At 41.0% G+C, this 20,072-nt stretch overlaps 1 protein-coding gene across 9 annotated transcripts in view; it reads right to left on the reverse strand.

The window, feature by feature from the left end:
- Window positions 1-20,072, reverse strand: part of cacnb2a (calcium channel, voltage-dependent, beta 2a) — a 53,601-nt gene that overhangs the window by 10,351 nt on the left and 23,178 nt on the right. For 5 of the 9 annotated variants that reach the window (XM_034213984.1, XM_034213987.1, XM_034213983.1 and 2 more), the window contains 3 exons: window positions 8,646-8,765; window positions 293-415; window positions 57-193 (listed from right to left, as the gene is read on the reverse strand). In XM_034213984.1, the coding sequence (XP_034069875.1) occupies window positions 57-193; window positions 293-415; window positions 8,646-8,765 (380 nt within the window). Of the gene's footprint in view, window positions 1-56; window positions 194-292; window positions 416-8,645; window positions 8,766-10,555; window positions 11,229-18,256; window positions 18,538-20,072 lie in introns of those variants that run through there. The other 4 variants (XM_034213991.1, XM_034213989.1, XM_034213985.1 and 1 more) reach the window with 3 other exon arrangements.

Genomic DNA, 20,072 nt, shown 5'->3' on the forward strand with positions numbered 1-20,072 from the left:
TTTCACTTTACATTCATCTCTTAGCAGACACAGAGAACTCAGATAAGGGTTTTTACCTGGAGTGGAACTTGCCCTGTTTGGCTCTCTGCTCCAGGAGGATGCGAGTGTTTTCAATCTTCACTGGACTTGGGATGAAACCAATTTCACAGCCTTCCTTCACCAGGCGTCCTATCCACCAGTCGTTGTTGAATTTCTACACAGAAAAAAAGTGATGTTCTTCTCTTGATCATCCTTATTGCCCTCAAAATCACTGTACTAAATATCATCTCTGATTAGAAAGTTAACCACTCACCTCTTTGACATGGAGGAAGTCTTTAGCATCAAAGGAGATGGCCATGCCAGGCACAGGGACATCGTCATCGTGACACGGGCTGTAGTTGACATTTGTGCGGACAGCAAATGCAACTGGTTTGGTCTGTTGGGAGGAAAAAAAGGTCAGTTTGTGTCAAAGACATCACGCAAGAATTGAGACCTTTTAAATGTTTGTTTTTTTAACACTGTGAGATGTGATTCTTGTCTTTGTGTGAGGTGTTAACATCCCCCTAAGCGAGGGATACAAGCAGACGGACTATCTGCTACAAGCTAAAACACTTTATAATTCAGAGTGATGCAACATGTTGGCTTCTGCAGAAATCGGCACTTAAAACAGGAGATGTACAAACGGCACTTGTGGTCATAAATGAATCCTACAATCTTAACAATAGTTGAATCAATACTGGCTTTCCTATGTTATCACTATTGACCTTCCTCTTTGGGACAAACAGTCCTTTCAGATAATGCATACAGCTTAGAAAAGGTTTCTTGAGGCTGTGATGTAACCACATATGGTTCAAATACTGTCCACATATGAGACTTTCATACTTTCCAGACATAGATATGTTTTCACAAAGCAAAAGCAAATCTCCTCTGCCCATAGTGACGCATTTGATTTTCTAAAAAAAGGATTTGTATAAGATCTGAAAACATGTGATGGGAGAACCATATGCTTACAGACAAACCCTCTGAATTTAGATCCCTGGAAGAGGAGGATAACCATCTAATAGAGACATCTTTTTAAGAATTACTTAAAATACTTTTGGACATAGCCTGGCGGCGATGGCAGCAACAGTTGGCAACATGGTCATGCCCTCAACCAGATTACATTTGTTCTGCCTGTGACAAGCATGACAGAAGTCGAATGAAAAGCTAAGACGAATGCACAAGGGAGTAGCTTAGAGTAATCTCCCAGCGTAGACTCACATGCTGGATATTTACCTGCACATGAAAGCGAGCAAGATGAGGGGAAGGGTGTGCGATATTCAACTGGAATCCAAATGTAACCCACTAAATCAGAGCTTTAATGATGTAACTGTGTAATGATTGAGGAAAAGTCTTTTAAAGTGCATCATAGTGGTCTTCCAATCTGATTTTCCCTTCGCAAACTAAAAGTAGCAAGACGTAGTATACAAAGAAAGGCAGATCTACACATCTATGTACATTTATAAGTTTTGTGTACAATAAAGCAAGTGGGAATAATTGTCTTATATTTTTTAATCAGATTTTCTGGCCACTTGGGGGCAGAAAGAAACTTAAAAACAACATGGAAAACAGAGACCGTATTAACACTTTTAAAATGTGTAATGGCACATTTGCTATCCTACATTTTCCTACTATTGACATATCCAGAGAAGGCCAACGCCAATTGCTGATCGCATTGACCACCGGCGATTGAAGAGGTGTAGCAAATTGTTCAAAAATATAAAGGAACTTCATTGCAATAGAAAATAATATCTTAAATATATCCTACTGTGCATTTCAGGAGACGTTTTTGGGGGGAGTTGGTGGAGACCAAAACAAGAGAGAATATTGGACTTGCATTCATTAAGAACATAAACCTGCCTTAAAAGGCTAATTATGCTCCATATCTACTGAATGTGTAAATAATTATAGTAGGTTAACAATCTCAACACTTGTTTCTGCTGCACCGAAGTGGTCAGTAAAGTTCGTTATTGCAGGTTTAAACACTCAATGTGAGATTAAATTACATTCCTATTCACCTTCACCCATCTACAAGGACTGATTGGGTTTGCTCGGATCTGAATACTACTTGAGATCTTTCAAGCAGGCAGCGATGCTCAGTGAAGCTCAGCACTATGACAGGGATGCAAACTCATCAGGTATGAAAAAGGTGACAAGGATCCGAGCCCCCCAACCCCACGGAATATCGGCTTTAAAATGAGGAATAACAGGATGTTAGCAGTCAGAACAACTAAAGCAGCAGTTAGTAATAACAGACATGCCAAAGAGTCACATCTAATAGAAATATATAAAAGCATTTATTTTAATTGCAGCAGTCAGTTTATAATTTTGGCAGCACTGTTGAGCATTTTGAAAATGTATTTTCATGCCTCTGTGCAAGGTGTAGTCTTTCTATCTGTATAGCCACTGGTGTAACTAAGTTCATAAACTCAAGTACTATACTTGGGTACAATGTTGAGCTACTTGTACTTTACTTAATTATTTCAATGTTTTGCTACTTTGTACTTCTTCTCCTCTACAGTTCAGAGGTACATGGTGTACTTTTCCTCCACTACATGTATTTAATACCTTTAGTTACTTCACAGATGTGGATGAATGATGTGAAATATAATCAAGTGTTAAATCAGACTTTAGTTCCACCTGGAGTAAATCCACAAGTACTATAGTATACAAAGTCATTCAAACTAGCTGCACCTTTACCAGCTTTGAGAACACTTTCATGATCAATCATTATAAAACACATCATATATATTATTCTGAAATGGACCAATCGACTACTTTTACTGTCGCTACTTTCACTATATTTTGATGAGAATACTTTTCTACTTTTACTTGAGGAACATTTTGAATGCAGGACTTTTACTGTAACAGAGTATTCCTACACTCTGGTACTTCTACTCAAGTACAAGATCTGAGTACTTCTACTTTTACTCAAGAACAAGATCTGAGTACTTCTACTTTTACTCAAGTACAAGATCTGAGTACTTCTACTTTTACTCAAGTACAAGATCTGAGTACTTCTACTTTTACTCAAGTACAAGATCTGAGTACTTCTACTTTTACTCAAGTACAAGATCTGAGTACTTCTACTTTTACTCAAGTACAAGATCTGAGTACTACTACTCTTACTCAAGAACAAGATCTGAGTACTTCCACTTTTACTCAAGTACAAGACCTAAGTACTTCTACTATTACTCAAGAACAAGATCTGAGTACTTCCACTTTTACTCAAGTACAAGACCTAAGTACTTCTACTATTACTCAAGTACAAGATCTGAGTACTTCTACTTTTACTCTAGTACAAGATCTGAGTGCTTCTACTTTTACTCAAGAACAAGATCTGAGTACTTCTACTTTTAATCAAGTACAAGATCTGAGTACTTCTACTTTTACTCTAGTACAAGATCTAAGTACTTCTACTATTACTCAAGAACAAGATCTGAGTACTTCCACTTTTACTCAAGTACAAGACCTAAGTACTTCTACTATTACTCAAGTACAATATCTGAGTACTTCTACTTTTACTCTAGTACAAGATCTGAGTGCTTCTACTTTTACTCAAGAACAAGATCTGAGTACTTCTACTTTTAATCAAGTACAAGATCTGAGTACTTCTACTTTTACTCTAGTACAAGATCTGAGTGCTTCTACTTTTACTCAAGTACAAGATCTATACTTATACCACCTCTGTTTATAGCCTATGAAAAAAACTATTAGAAAACGAAGGCTAAAGCTAACGTTAGCAGATAGTGACAATGTATGCTAGTTAGCCAGCTCAACAATAATATTGCAACAGAAACACTTTTCAGTGCACATCACGCTCTGCCGCTCCGACAGGGAGCCCTGCTCTGAACACCTGAACGGCCCGTTCTAACAGCTGTTCACCAGCGGTCCAGTCTGTGCCACAGTGACTCCGAACCACAGTTAATATTAACGAACGCACCCGTAGGTAATGTAGCTGCTGAAGCTAGACCATCATCGCGGCCGCAGATTACTCCAGGTCCCAGACCCCAAAAATATTTTTATTGCAGATCTACATGAATCACACACACGACCTATTTTGGATTCAAAATGGCGAATTTCGCCGAAAGGTGACAAGTTTGCATCCCTGATGAGAGTAATTAATCAGCTTTACAGACAACAATCGCTACCTCACCACTGTCCGCTGTACTGGATTATGGAAATATACATTAGTGAAATCCTCCTGGAATCATTTTCCTCATGCGGACAGCAATGTAAATACTTTAGGAAGTGATGGTTGTAAACGGTGTGTGACATCAACATTGAGAAGATCATTCAATCCGATGTGGGACCTGTAGAGGACAAAGCATCCTTAGCGATGGCATGCATTGAGTCACATGTCTGCATAAAAGGTATGGGGGCCATTAGTGCACCTATATGAATGTGTCTCATGGGCCTCTGCCTCTTTCCTCCCTCCCAGCCTTTATCAATCATGGCCACCTGTCAGGTGAAGCTCTCTTCAGGCTTGATGAAATGTTACGGACCTGTAGGCAGTCACGCACACACACACACACTTTCTAACGTGCCACCTTCTATCACAGGCGACGGCAGGATTTGCACATAATGGCACATTTACACCACTGTAGAGTATCGCTACATCTTCTTTAAGAGCCCATACTGCTCTGTTCCTTCTTACGTAACGCAGGCGTTCATTATGGATGCCGTATTGACTGCAGTGAGGGAGGGAGAAGGACTGAGGCGGAGGGTTAGAGACGGGGTAAGAAGCATGGGAGGAGGGGGAAAAGAAAAGGGAAAGGAGATGGACAGAGGGATGGACAGAGGGATGGACAGAGGGATAGCAGAGTCAGACGATGTAGTGCAAAGAACAAAAAGAGGCAGAGCACAGGATGTAAGTGGGGACACATTCAGGGAGATAAGAGGAAGAGTAATGATAAGACAGAGCTCCAGAGAAGCCCCATCAGTAACTGGGAACCCTGGGAGGCAACGCTATAGAATACAGCCAATTAACACCACACAACACTAGTCACTATATCCCACCACCCCATGAATATTCCAAAAGACAACACCTCCTAGTCCTCTCTGTGAGTGAACAACACACACCCTTGCATTCCACATGCCTGCTCTATTAGCGGCACACACACACACAGGCTCTCATGCTATAAATCAAGGTTCCCACATTGTTTCACCTTGAATGTACAGATCGAAATGAAATAAAAAATGGTTTAGCCTCATGCCCTGGCCTTAGGCTGTACTGAGAGCCTATAAAATGTATTATTATATTGTATGAAGGGAGCCATAACCTTCATTAATTTAGTGTGGGAAGATGCATCTATAATTACCCAAGAATGCATTAGTAATATTTATAGGTAGGTTATATATGAACAGTAAGTCAGTCAGGATAAATGCAGCTACTAGTTAGTTTCTTATTTGCCTAAAGGCAAGGCAAGTTTATTTATATAGCACTTTTCAACACAAGGCAATTCAAAGTGCTTTACAAAAAATGAAAGACATTAAGAAAATGGCATTTAAAATCAGTCATTAAAAATGCAGGTTTCTGGGAGTTTGTTCCAGATATTTGGAGCATAGTAACTGAACGCTGCTTCTCCATGTTTAGTTCTGACTCTGGGGACAGAAAGCTGACCAGTCCCTGAAGACCTGAGAGATCTGGATGGTTCATCATTTAGCAGTAGATCAGAAATGTATTTTGGGCCTAAACCATTCAAAGCTTTATAAACCAGCAGCTGTATTTTGAAATCTATTCTTTGACACACAGGAAGCCAGTGTAAAGACTTCAGAACAGGAGTGATGTGATCCACTTTCTTAGTGTTAGTGAGGACTCGAGCAGCAGCATTCTGAATCAGCTGCAGCTTTCTAATAGATTTTTTAGTGAGACCTGTGAAGACACCATTACAGTAGTCGAGTCTACTGAAGATAAAAGCATGGACAAGTTTTTCCAAATCCTGCTGTGACATTAGTCTTTTAATCCTAGATATATTCTTTAGGTGATAGTAGGCTGATTTAGTAACAGTTTTAATGTGACTGTTGAAACTCAGGTCAGAGTCCATGACTACACCTAGATTTCTGGCTTTATCTGTTGTTTTGAACATTGCAGACTGAAGCTCAGCGCTAACTTTTATACGTTCTGACTTGGCTCCAAAAACCATTACCTCAGTTTTATCTTTGTTTAATTGGAGAAAGTTCTGACACATCCAGTCATTGATTTGTTCAATGCACTTACTCAGTGTTTAAATTGGAGCATAGTCTCCTAAAGTGATTTTGTTTTATATTATGTCTACATTAATTGTTATTGTAACTTTATGTGCAAACATGTAACAAGTTGGAGTCCACATTTAATTAATTGTATCCAAAGCTTTTCTAAGAAACGAAGTGAGAGTAATTCATTCTAACTCCGATTTACACCCATTACCTAATCTATAACCATGGACAACAATTAAGTCACAACATTTAATCACATTTTAACGGACTCCTTGGCCATTTGGCGGCAGCAGAAAAAAAAATGTAAATACATACATTTACATATTATAACTCCCTTTTAGCTTCGTTTTGGTCTCTACCAACTCATAACCAAATTATCTGTCTCTTTAGCTGCTGAATACTTTGTAATTTTACCATCAGAAAACAAATATTTTGGGCCAGTTAAGACAATTTAAAAGCACTCCCTTAATTTCCTATTCCACTTCCTAACTTCTAAATTACAAGACAAAGATATCCTGAATTTTTGCAATGCGCCTCTTTCTTGTAAACCCCCCTCACAGACTTCACTCACCCAATTTGTGGTAAAAGCCTTTCCGTGTTGAATCTCCCCTAACCTGAGATAACCTCAAACTTGACAAAACATCTTTAGAACTACCTTTATTACTTTCAAAGTGTTACATTAATGAAGTCAATAACAGACAGCAGAGGAGCTTTAGTATGCATTCATATTAAAAACCATGTACTGCAGTGTGAAGTATATTAAGGCCTTAAACATTTCTGTGGAATGTTAAGGAAGTCATTGTGAATGACTGCCCACTAAGGCTCACAGGCAGAGTCTCTGCACTTCCTCTGACCCCAGCTCTCGCTCTGGTGGCCAGACCAGAGAGGCTATTTTTTACCAGTCATATAAAATGCCAGCAGGGGTAATCTATGCCAGGTTATCTCTAAAGCCAACTTATCTTTTTAATTAGTGAGCCAGAGAGGGTGACTCTGGACCAAAACAACACAGATCTGCTAGAATGATCTGTCTGTGCCAGCTATGAGCTACCTCCGGACAGCACGGAGGGAAAGTGCTCTGCTACAATGGATGGACAGCCAGAAGCTCAGCGCTCACAGCTAATGAGCATGCTAGCTGTTATAGACAATTAACACCCAGTAAAAGTCAACACATCTAATTCAGACCCTTGCATGAATTGATATGCAAAACAAAAACGTAACCATTGACATGTAGAGCAGGAAGAGGACAACATGTGTACTGAAGATAATCAAATTCTTTAAAAAGATCAAAGGCATGAATCTTAACAGTGCCAGCGATTGGAGTGATTCTGAGGAAGCAAGCGCTGATTGCAATTCCTGTCGCACAAAGACAAGCCTGCTCTGCTGTATGCGTGTTTGTTTATATGCTGCTAATTGTGGCCCAGAGCAGAGGAGAGCAGGCAAGGCTTGGCTCTGATAAACAATGACGCAGAGCCCTCTGAGGCCCCTAACCTCTCACACCAGCAGTCCCGAGAGCCCTTTCCTAGACCCTGAAACCAGCTGAAATCATAGTCGGTCCTCCAGCATGGTCTCTTCTCAACAACCAATGATTTTAACCATCATTGTTTTCATGTCTGATTATGGATGAGCTAAGCTGGGCTAGCGTCTTTGGGTTCAAGAAAAGCGCTATAGAAATAAAATATATATTATTATTATTAATAAAAAAGAACGCGTTTCTCCCTTTCCATAATGAAGTCAAAATGGCTAATTTTCTTGCCACTATAAAAAAAAGAATGAACATGTAGGCCTAAAGAATTGAGACCAAAAAGGAAGCAGACACAGCTTTCCTTCTCTTCCAATAACAAACCAACCAGTGTAAAGTTTACATTACTGTGTAACTGATGCCAGACAAGCATAATAAAGCAGTTTTGTCTGTGCACACACTTCTATACTTGTGGGGACCCTTATTGAAATATAAATGTCTTGCCTTCTAACCATTACAAATGAACTAACCCTAATACCAATTCTAACTTTAACCTTCAAATTAAATCTTAATGTGCCCTGTGGAGTTTTCTTGCAAACAAAAAAAAAGCATGTTTATATTCTCAACAAACAGTTGTGATAAAACACTTGTAAAGCTTTTTTATTTTATGTTTAAATGGTCAAATTTCACGTTTGTTATCTTGCAGTCTACCTATTGTTTACTCTTTCGGGCTAATAGCTATTCCTTCCTACTAATCAACTGTCAATTAGTATTATTAACATACTAGTAAAGACATTTGTTCCTACGCTACTAGTGGTCAAAAACTACACAGGGTTCTAAAACGTAGGTGAAAAGCATACAAACACACACACGTTGATCACAGGCCCCTTCTTGCCCCCATAGAGCACATGTTTCAGTAGGGAGGGACTGGACGGAGTGACCTCAGTGCAGCCCGTTTTTGGATACCAACCTTGGCCTTGTCGAGCTGTGCCTGAGCCTGTCGCTCTGCCTCTCTGCGCACTGCCTCCTTATCCTCCTCAAGGGACACATCGGAGTCTGATGGACGGCTGGTGTAGGAGTCGGCCGAACCCTGCAGAGACACAAACACTGAAAGTCAGCTTCGTCCATTTGGTATTCACACTTCAAAAATTCAAAAGGTGTCAGACTCGTGCTGGGATTCAGAGCATCGTGAGAACTTCATTTCCTCATGCATTGCTCTTCCTCTTCAAAGACATTCTTGAGCCTCTAATGTGCAACTTACAAATGTGAAAACGCACCCAGACAGACTGAAGTGTTAGACTCTAAGCATCGATGAATTCAAGTTGAGTTCATTAAATAACGAGAGGATGTGCTCAAGAAAATGAGCAGGCATTTCATTCTACTATCAATTATCGGACACTTCCCCTCTTTCTGAGAAAAAAATGCCAAAGGACACAAATAGACTTTCAAAGAATCACATCCCCAGCAGCTCTCCTTCTATCCTTAGCGCTCTCTGTCAGCCACTCGCCTAAAGATTTTGTTTTGATCCTTTTGTGAGAAACACTGGGGGAAAAGTTGAAGAATGCCAGGTCCCAGTATGTCTGTGTGATATGTGGTTGCGACAGATCTAGTCACAGTTCTCAGACACACGCATACCAAAAATATGCAAGTTACTGACTCTCCTGAGAGCAGTGCATTGGTGAAGCACACGCTTACTTTTTAAAAGTTATACGTGCATGTTATTGCTATTTAGAAAATAGTGTTTTCACTACAAGACAGAGAGCAGTCACCAGAGGAAAAGGCTAGCATTTCCAGGCTGACGAGGTTAACTTTTTAATGGTTGGATATTATGTAAACTCTTAAATCATTGATTTAAGATACAACCTTAAAAGTGCACTGTTTAGGCAGATAAGCTAAAAGTGACCCATTTGCTTTGACTGTTTAAAGCTAACAACAATATTTAAAATGTAATATGTGCATGTTTGAATAAATACATAACATCTGCTCCTACACAACGGACTAATTTCCCAGCGCCAGACATCCGTTTCAGTTCAATGTAATCTTGTAGTCAAGGATTAAAAGAGGCCCTTTTTTAACTAAGTGAAGGCAGTGTGAGCCTTATCCTTACCTGCACGTTACTATGCCACCCACACAACACTTTCATTCATCTCACTGCACCATTACACTCTGCTGTCTGAGTTAAAAATAGCCTCCCTCGCTCTGTGCCTGATTAGAATTACCCAGCCATCACATACGTACAAAGGAGGATGTCCTCTCCACTTTCTCCATTACCTGACTTATGTATGGAAACAACACAAACTTGTTACGGTACATAATACTAGGTTATTCATATTCATGTCCATCTCACCATGGAACTGCGCTGCTGTGTCTCTCATCCTCCCTGCTTTGTACCTGATATGAATAAGTCATTTGAAAGCAAGCTCATTAAATATCCACAGGGTGCTTTCAATCGTGCTGTCATTATTCTCCCAGTAGCTTTCAAAACATCACCAAGCATGTATCAAACACTGCTCAAGCTTGAGTTTGAATAAGCAGCACTTCTACGCACTTTAGGTACATAAATTGGTACCTTGTTGCACACCAGCCTGTCTTTATGCAGGTGAAAATACCTGTTGTGATTACTCCATCAGGTCAGGGCTAACAGCGGGGCGCGATCAACAACGCTGTCCCAGTGGGTCAGAGGGAGGTGACATGGAGCTCTGCCCAGAATCTGACAGCCATAACTGATAACCACATGCAGCTTCTCATCATCGTGGGGCAACACACAACGGTGCCACACTGACCCCAGACACTGTGGAGTGATGGATCAGGCAGACACACACAGACTCGCACATGCACACACAACAACAGACGGTGCAAACACACTCAAAATCTGCTTACATCGGCATCAGAGCTCTTGACACGACCTCCCTTGGCTCGTTTCAGCAAGCGGATCCAGGTGGCCTTCATCAGCCACACTGGTCATTCAGTGTCCGGAGCCACTGCTACAACTACACCTAACTGAACTGCTGTGGTCACTCATGCACCAGCGCTGCAGCAGTGCTCTGGCTACAGGTACATTCAACACAGTGGCAACATCTGGTTCCTGTTACACCTTGGCTGTAAATCATCCTTAGGTAAATAAATAGCTTTGGAGTTGTGGCTCCTTGTCTTTTTGCTGCAGCTCCAGCTGCTGCTATCTGTAGAGCCACAGCTCCTTCTCCTCCTGCTGATATTGCTGCCACAGACGGGGAATCCACAGGAGCTCGCTGCCCCGCGCATAATCTCAGCAGCTCTCTCTCTCCGTCCTCCCTGGTCTCCTTGAGTGCTCACACTGCCACTGCAGGTGCTGACTCCCAGAGTGAGTCAGGTGGCGGCGATGCTCCTCAGCCCCTCGTTCTCCTTCGCCTCCTCCTCCTGCTGCTGTAGCCTTCCCGCGTTGCTCCACAAGCGGTGGATAACAGCAGTTTATCTACATGAGTCCTGGTGTGGCTGCCTGTTACCGAAGCTAATGAAGCTGCTGCCTCTCAGGTGCTGCAAGCTCACTCTTTCACTCTGTGTCTGAGCGCATCAGTGCATGTCTTGCACAACCCTTCAGTGATTCTGCCTCTCTATCTCTGTCTTTACCCCCCCCTCCTTCTCCTCCTCCGTCACTCCCCTCTTTCCCCCCCTCACAGTCGGTCCATCTGCTCACTGTGGCTCTGCAGTGATGCGATGTGCTATATGGATCCTGTTTATGTGTCGCTTGTGCATGCTGTTTTGTTGTTTGAGAGCACAACACATTCACCCTAACATGAGCTGTTTATAGGTGTTGGAAAAATAAGTGTCACATCGCCATCTTCTCAGAGGTGAGGAGCTTGTTTACTGAAATCTGCTCACTTTTATCAGGCATCAGAGATGCAACTGATCATTATTCTTGTTATCGATTCATGCACAGGCTCTCAGACTTTTCCTTTCATGCCCGTGTTTGGAAGCCAAAAATAATTCACGCCCACCCCCTACCTCCGAGTTTACATTTTGTATCACCCTGTAACAACATTGGGGAGACTAAAGTAACTAGACATATTTATTCAAACAACATTATCTGGAGCATAGACTGGATGTTATTTTTTATATTTCTGAACAGTTACTGTTCTGCAAAAACTATGCTGCTCAATTAAAAACCAAAATCACAGCTGTCCCACTGAATAGTCAAAGAAGTTGCTTCAACTTCAAAACAATAAAAGGGGTTTTCTCTCACATATGATGGTACAGATGGTTTTGGGTTTTGGACTGTTGTTAGGACAAAAAAAAAAAGGCATTTCAATATGACACTTATAAATTATATATTGAATTGTTCACTATTTTCAGACAAAACAATCAATAAGTCAAGAAAAGAATAAGCATGTTAATCAATAACTAAAATAAAAGTGACCCTTATAGTGAGTATTGTATGTGTCTGTAGTCTCAGGGATTCTGAGGTGAAAACTGCTCTAAATCCTCGCCTCTCAGATCGGCGGTGATTTATTACATGTGAGCGGAGCGTCCCACAGCCACACAGGACAAATGAGAATAATTAAGCTGTTAACTAAAAATGTCCCGTCCTCATAAAAAGGTACAGCCAAAGTTAAACCTCTTGCAGGGGGATTATTCGAAATGTCCCCGGTATTTGCAGTGCTGACGCACGATGCTCCTCGCTCTGACCCTCAAGAAGTTGTGTGAGGTCAGAGTAGTCAGGGGTCGGCCCGTGGGACCGGCGGTTAGAAAAAGGCACTCGGGTTTATGGGCAGCGGCGCTCCCAAAGGCCCAGTAACTGTAGATCAAAAGATGACACGCTTATCAGTGGTGCTTATCAAAACCAATCAATGACACGCCTCCATCTGCCCATGATCCTTTCAACAAGACACGTGTACTGAAAAATGACACGTCTTACATGAAACGAAAGGCTGGGGGAGGATAATGTGATTTTAGCTCATTAGGACCAATTAGCCTAACGAGGAAGGCAATTACCTGAGGTGAGTGTTTTCAACAGGAATGATCGGAATGTAGGACAACAGAAAATGTGACGATTGTAGCATCAAGACTCAGTTTTCAACTAGCAAGTTAGGAAATAAATCCGTACACTATTTCATAGCTTTGCCTGTTTTTGAAGAAATTGTGCAATGGTCACATATGTTTCATTAAGGCGCGTTGACACTTGCCTCCAGAGGTCTCAGGGCGGGGCACAGATGCTCTGAACGTGGAGCTGTGAAGGCTGCACTCCGATAGCACCACTGACAGAAACTCACAGCGAAAGAACGAGCCTGGGGCTGCCTGACATCACTGACCTCTGGACCCTCTGCCACACTGATACTGACAGGGCCGTGTCACCCACACACAGGCCACTAATAATAATCTAACCTCAGGATGATACCGCTTAGATCCTGGAGGAGGGCTGCTCTTTGTTTAGGTTCACCCAGCAGACTAGGAAACACAGCAGGAATTCATTTCATTTCAAACCTTTATTTATACAGATAAATCCCATTGAGATCATTGATCTCTTTTTCAAGGGAGACCTGCAAATGTGGAATCTTGCTCAATGACGTCTCTAATCTTCAGATTACAGGACACTCTTCCTGTTAACTCTGCCTCTCTACCATAGTCCGGAAAAACCTGCAAGTCTTATCACATTTGCCAAACAATGAGTAATATTGGACAATTCAACACAACCCTGCATTACATTTGATGGCTGTTTCTCATCATTAAAGTGATTTCGAAATGACTTCTAATTACTTTGGTTACTCCTTAAATTCCTCAAGTTGGCTAACTTCATGCATTATTAGAAATATAATTTATTATTATTATTATTAAGGGCAAGAGAAATTAAAAGGGGGGTTGAAAAGGCAATGGTCCCGTCTCCTCTACACCGCTCTTATCGATTCATTTGGACAGAGGTCCTTGCTGTAAAACCACCAACGACCTCTACATGCCGCAGTGGCACGACGATCATTACAAATCACTGTGGCTATTACCACAGTGAAACAGGAGGCTGTGAGTCAGACGCTGCTGCCTCCCCAGTCTGACAGAATCACTTATAGTGGAAGACGCCTTTACACAAAGGAATTCCTTCATGATCTGAAAGCCTCCGTTTTCATTTTTAGCACTATAGGAGTTTGTCTCTATATGTATCCACTATAAAAATGGAGAGCTGAAGTCATGCAGAAAGTAATGACTGTGCATGTGAGCTATAAAGTGCTCTCATGGTCACAGAGTCCTTGCCAAGACTCCTCCTTAGTTCTTTACATCAATTCTAACAGTCTGCTTCTTTCCTCCACAATGAACACTCAATTAGCGCTCGTTTGCTATTCCCACTTTTATTTTCACCTAGTTTCACTTTGATTTTACCCTCGCCTCGAGTCATTTCTCCCATTTGTTCTTCTTTTGACCTTTTTCCATTCCTTCCTATCCCGTGCTGACCCCTTACTCTGCAGCTCTCAACTCTCGGGTCTCTTTTGGGATTACGAATGACCTTCTCTTCTCCATAGTTAGTTTACGGTTATGTGCATCTCATGCTTTTTCTGGACAACAATCTCTAGTATTCGTGCATATAAAGTGGCTATGGCATTTCATGTCAAAAGGTCCCTACTGTGTCATAACTATGTCATACAGGAAATGCACAGACGTCACTAACCTTTTTCTAGCAAGGGGATATGTTTGAACATTAAGATTCAAATTTTAACATGTAAACAAATATTAACATGCTAAACTAAAATATAGCTTAAAGTAAAACACATCATTGTGAGCATTTAGCTTAAAGTACTGCTATGACTAAAGGAGTCATAGAAGTACCATACACCTACCAATTGATGGCATAGTATTTACTTTATTCTAGGAAGTGATATGTAATGCTGAGACATGTGACACTGACATCTTCTTAAAATCAACTGTTAAATAAAAAAACAAAAGGAAAAATAGACTAGGGTTCAAGAGGTTATTGCGTTATGATGAGTCAGAGGGGAGTCGAATGGGGTAGCGCTGTCAGAATGCACAGTATCCCTCACAGTATGCATCATGACTGAAGAATGAACATTATTGCTTGTGCCAAGTCATGTTCGGTTCTGGCTGATGGACTGCAGTGGGCTGAGCGAGTGTGCTAGCACTTTTGAGGCTTGGCCCGACTCATTCTTGGCTGGAACCAAAGCCTCTTTTCTCAGCTATCTGTTCATCACTGCCACTTCACTCAACGCAACACAAAGTCAATTAAATCTACGGCCCACAAACGGCGTGTCCTTCGTCACACGGAGAGAATGAGCGCCGACATGACAGCCAAGAATGAGAGATGTGTAAGCGCTACAAGCAATACTTACTAATATTTACCACGGAGGAATGCAAACCAAATGAGCAAGAGAGTGACAGAGAAACAGACCGTCTGTACAGCTGTGATAGAAAAAGAAAGTGTGTGTGAGAGAGAAAGGGGGGAGGAGTAATGATGCCTGGCGTGATAAAAGAGGGATTGGCTGAGTGGATGTCAAGGTGACACTGACAGGCCTGTGAAAAAGAAAAGTGTTTACCCAGCATCCCATGTGCCAGTGCATTAGATAAGTGCATCATCCTATCGAGGTGATGTCGATCACATGATCCAAGAGCCCACGGTTGCTAGCTAGAAAATTAGAAACCTATCATAAGGTAAAATACAAAGGTAAAAATATGCCTTTTGAATAGGTTTACCTTTCATATGCACAAAAATGTGTTAATATTACAAAACTTTAACAGGGATAACATTCACAATACTGAATGAAATGGTAAAAGTGATCTACTAACAGAAACAATCCCAAATCTTAAAAGAATAAGGCAGAAATTAACTGAGGTACTGAAGTACTTTCACTTTTATTATTAGACAACAGGCTCACACAATGGCCCTGCTTTAATGATAATATATTGTCTTTATTATGTTCTCCATCTTCATTTTAGGGGGTTAGCATGCTTACATTTGCTAACTACGCAAATACATTACAGTTGATATTGGAATATCCTTACTTTTGCAGGTTATAAACCAAAGTATTAACACAAAATAGACATCTTGACTTGATGATGGTACTAAAGGTCAGATAATAATAATTAACATTATCATAATGTATCTTCTGGGAAACATCTATGCCACATTTCATGGGAATAAATCAGTTAGTAGTTGTCATATTTCTGTACTGCCATTGCCTGTAAATGCATCAGCTACACCGGTTTAGTTTTTTCTGGCTTACATGTTCTAAAATGAACTTGCATTATATGGCGTTACACTCTAGAGCAGTTTAAATCCCTGCAGCATTATGCCAACACAAACGCAGGGAGACCCTCACACCTGCAGAGATATGTGCAAACCCCTTCCTCCTGTAAGTATAACCTGCAGCAGCACTCCCTTGAGGGGCATTTCCCTCACTTACTGTGAATCCCTTCACATCGAGATCTAGTTTATCTCGCAGCTCCTCTCTGTGGAAACACAGCACCATAATAGGATGACGGCTAATCAAGGGGAATACAGTGAGAGGTTGCTCTGAGCTGCTACTTTTTGCTTGTGTCATCAATATCCTTGCAGTTTCCTGCTGTATGAAGCAGGCTGTGGATGATTGATGAGGACTGGCTAAGAGAGCAGAATGAGCTGCTAACCATCTTCATAGGAGCAGAAACATACCATCCAACAAATGGTGAAATCATTCCTGCTTCATTTATTTAATTTCATACAGAGAACAAATTATACTCTGGACAAATTGATGCCCACAGAGGCATGGGGTGATAAAGTAATGAATAAAACAAACTTGAGAAAGTCCACAAATGGTCAATTCAACAATATTTAATGTACAGTAAAAAGCTATTTTCCCTTCATTATCCGTCTCTTCACTACAACAATAATACTTTTTTTTTTTTTTAAAGGTATAAAAGAGTTTGGTTGAGAGTCTGTGGCCAAAATGCAATCTTAGAACGCATCAGCTATTGTCTGATAGTCATTTAGCTTTTTATTATCTTAATGTTAGCTTGTATTGTAGATGTTATCTCTCAACTCGGACGGGAGAGGAAGCTGTGGCCCGGATGTCTACGGGCTACACCAGACGACAGATATTTGGCCCTAACCCACAGGGCTAAATTATCATCAGAATGTTAACAGAGTCTGCTTCTGGGACGACAATCATGTAACAAGTTATTAGTTGGAATTTCCCAACTAGATCTTTGGTTTAATCACCTTTATTTTAAAAAGGCTCTACCTATTATTATTAAACTACAAGGAAAAAGAAAGGTCTCATCCATCCTACCTCAATTTAATCAGATTTATTTTTGTATAAGTGTCAATACTTTTATCAAATGTTTGGCTCAAACTGAAATAGTGTTGTACTTTACAATAGCTTTATCAGCTGACATGTCAAATGGAGGAAGTACAACTCCTAAACAGATCCCTATAAAATCGAACAGAAGCTTGTGTGTGTGTGTGTGTGTGTGTGTGTGTGTGTGTGTGTGTGTGTGTGTGTGTGTGTGTGTGTGTGTGTGTGTGTGTGTGTGTGTGTGTGTGTAAGTTATGGGTATTCCAAGACCCTACTGAACAACAGCCAGCTAGAGATAGAGCTGCAGCAGCGAGCAGGTGGTTACTTCTCATATACCCACAACTAGAAATCAACTATAAAGATAGACAACCCTATTTGCGGCAAACACAATCTGAAAGACAACTGACATACAGCAGCACTAAAACAAATCTTTAAACTGTTCGGATTCTAGTCACTCTGAGATGATATTCCAGTTCAACTCAATTAGTTTGCCTTTTCCTATTTAACGTAGTAGGACAATATCTTAAAAAATCATTCTGTATCTTTTTGGTTAAATAGGTATTTGAATATTTGACCATGTGAACATTGTAAAGATTCAATCTCAAGAACCAGACTGCTTGGGATCGACTTGACATATCCTGTATCTTTGCAGGTATAACAATTTGTCTCTAAAAGCTTTTCTGGGATAACTACTGTTTGTGCGCTCCTAGAGGCAGATTAATCATTAATACTAGGGTGTGCCTGATCATGATAACAATTACAGGAACATATTTTACTACCATTTTATTCACACACATAAATACAATGTTATATATATTCAATTGAAACATGCAGGACATCTCACTTACACTGATGGTGAAAGTTATACAACACCAAAAATACAGTCCTTTTCTGCTTCAAGTGAGACAACACTGCTTTCTTCTGGCCTCTGTACTTAACTGACCAAGCTTACCAGGGCTGTTTACTGTCTTTCCCTCTCTGCTTGTTAACCAGTGCCCCCACTTTGAGCTAGCAGTGGTCATGCAGCGGTGCTCGCAAATCCAGACAAGATGCTTAATGAGCTTCTTCATTTCAAAACAGCACTCTGCGAAAGTGAGCATGACTTTCACTAACTTTCAGGCAAAGCCGCGGCGAGGGAGAAAAATAGGAAGTGTATGATTACGCCCCTTTAAATCCTGCTCTAATAACCTCCATTCTAATGCTGCCCGAGCTCTTCCTCTTTGTTCAGAGGGCAGAGAGAAGAGAGAGCGTGAGGCAAAGCCGAGTAAGACTAAGGAAAGTGTGAAAGGAAACTGTTTGAGTAGGAAAAAGCATGTTAAGGTATATGTAAACTTACCAGATCTGACTCCTCACTGCCGGAATGATACATTTCTGTCCTACCCGACTCCCGGCTGGGAGAAAATCTCAGCTGCTGCCCATCTCCTCTCGGAGCACAGCAAGTCCGACTACTTGCTCCTACAAATCCCCTTGTCCCCGCTCCAGAGGGGAACTTCTCCTCTGGAACCCCAAGGAGATAAAGTTGGAGCCGGACAAAAAAAGCAAGTTCCTCTCAGACCCTCTTTGGCCTACTTTAGTCCCTAAGAGGCAGAGAAAAGAGCAGCGTCTTTCCCACGCTGGGAGAACACTCCTACAGAGCGCCGCAACCGTCCTCCAGCCCCCAAAAACAAGCCCCCTGCCCCTCTTCCCTCCCACACACACACATACACTCTCTGTTTCACACACACACACACACACTCACACACACAGCCAGTTAGGAAGTAAGATCTCTGGCAACAGGGCAGGACGAAAAATTCCAGAAAGCACCAAAAGCAGCTGCCGAAGCTTTTTATGTCTGAGTGTGTGTGTGATCTGGGGAGTTTACATGTGTTCCCTTAAAGAGGTTCCGCAGAGGAGAGGAAGGCTGAAGGACTTGAACTCACTGTATAGTCTCGACACATGTTGTTGAGACCAAAACGTCAGGAAGTAATTATCTTCACTACATCGACGAAATGCCATATTTGCTTTCATCATCAAGGGGACCAAAGTCATTGAAACTTTCCGTTGGGTCATTTGATGGTACACCATTAAGCTAACATTAAAAATTACGTCAAAAGGAAGTTACTTTGTAAACAGATCACACTACAAACTCCTACATCTATAAAATTAAAGCCATATAAAAGTGGGTTTAGTAATGAAGTGACAGATTTCTATTACCAGTCCGTGTAAAGCAGCTGGTTTGCATCTTAGAGACTTTAGTGGTTACTGTAAAAAAAAAGAAAAAAAGAATGCACTTCAAAGAGTCTCTTTGTGATCTGACATTGGACAAACTAGCTGTGATGTGTGTGTACGCTGCTGCTACGTCACAGGCACAGCTCATGTAGTTCATAGATGTTCTATTAAAGTGGTTTCACATGAGTCAAGGCAGGGAGCTGGAATCTGTCACAGCAGAGTCATGAGTTCTGGAAGTGAAACCATTACTAATTGAAATATTTCTGTTATAAAACGGCAGCAACAACAGAGGAATGCAGCTATGTCTCAGGAAAAGAAAAACACCTACAAACAGCACTGATGAGAATCAAATAGTTTTAAATCCAACCTGTAAGATAATAAAACTATAAAACTACAAGCTCTGGGCTTTATTTGACAATGCAGCAAAGCCCAGATTTGTATTTCACAGTTGGGAAATAATGTTTTCTGGGTGGCCCATCCTAAATCCTGGATTATATTGTGTTTGAGCGGGGTTAACCCCTTTGTGAGGATTATCATCCAGAGTGTGTGCTCGGCACGTGTCAAACTGTGGGATAGTTATCCTCATTTCACCAGAACAATCATTTCAATTCCTACTTTGTGTGCCAGAATAAGACTTAGTATGGTTCAATACATAGTATGTCTAATGCAGAATACCAAAAACACCAGGATGCATCCGGTCACATTTTGCAGCATGCAAGTCAGCATGCTTTTCTGGCTATTCTGACCCATAATCCTTTGCGCAGGGGATGCATGTGCAATAGGGTCATAGTTGCAATGTTCTGAAGGGGAAGTATGGGCCAATTGTATGCATACTGCATGTTACATTACATACGTTTTAAGAACAGCTGAAGTAATAACACTATAAAAGAAAAATAACTATTTCCCACAGTCCAAGTTGACATACTCAACAAAATACAACAACT

Source organism: Gymnodraco acuticeps, unplaced genomic scaffold, assembly GCF_902827175.1.
Source record: "Gymnodraco acuticeps unplaced genomic scaffold, fGymAcu1.1, whole genome shotgun sequence".
Classification (NCBI taxonomy): Eukaryota; Metazoa; Chordata; class Actinopteri; order Perciformes; family Bathydraconidae; genus Gymnodraco; species Gymnodraco acuticeps.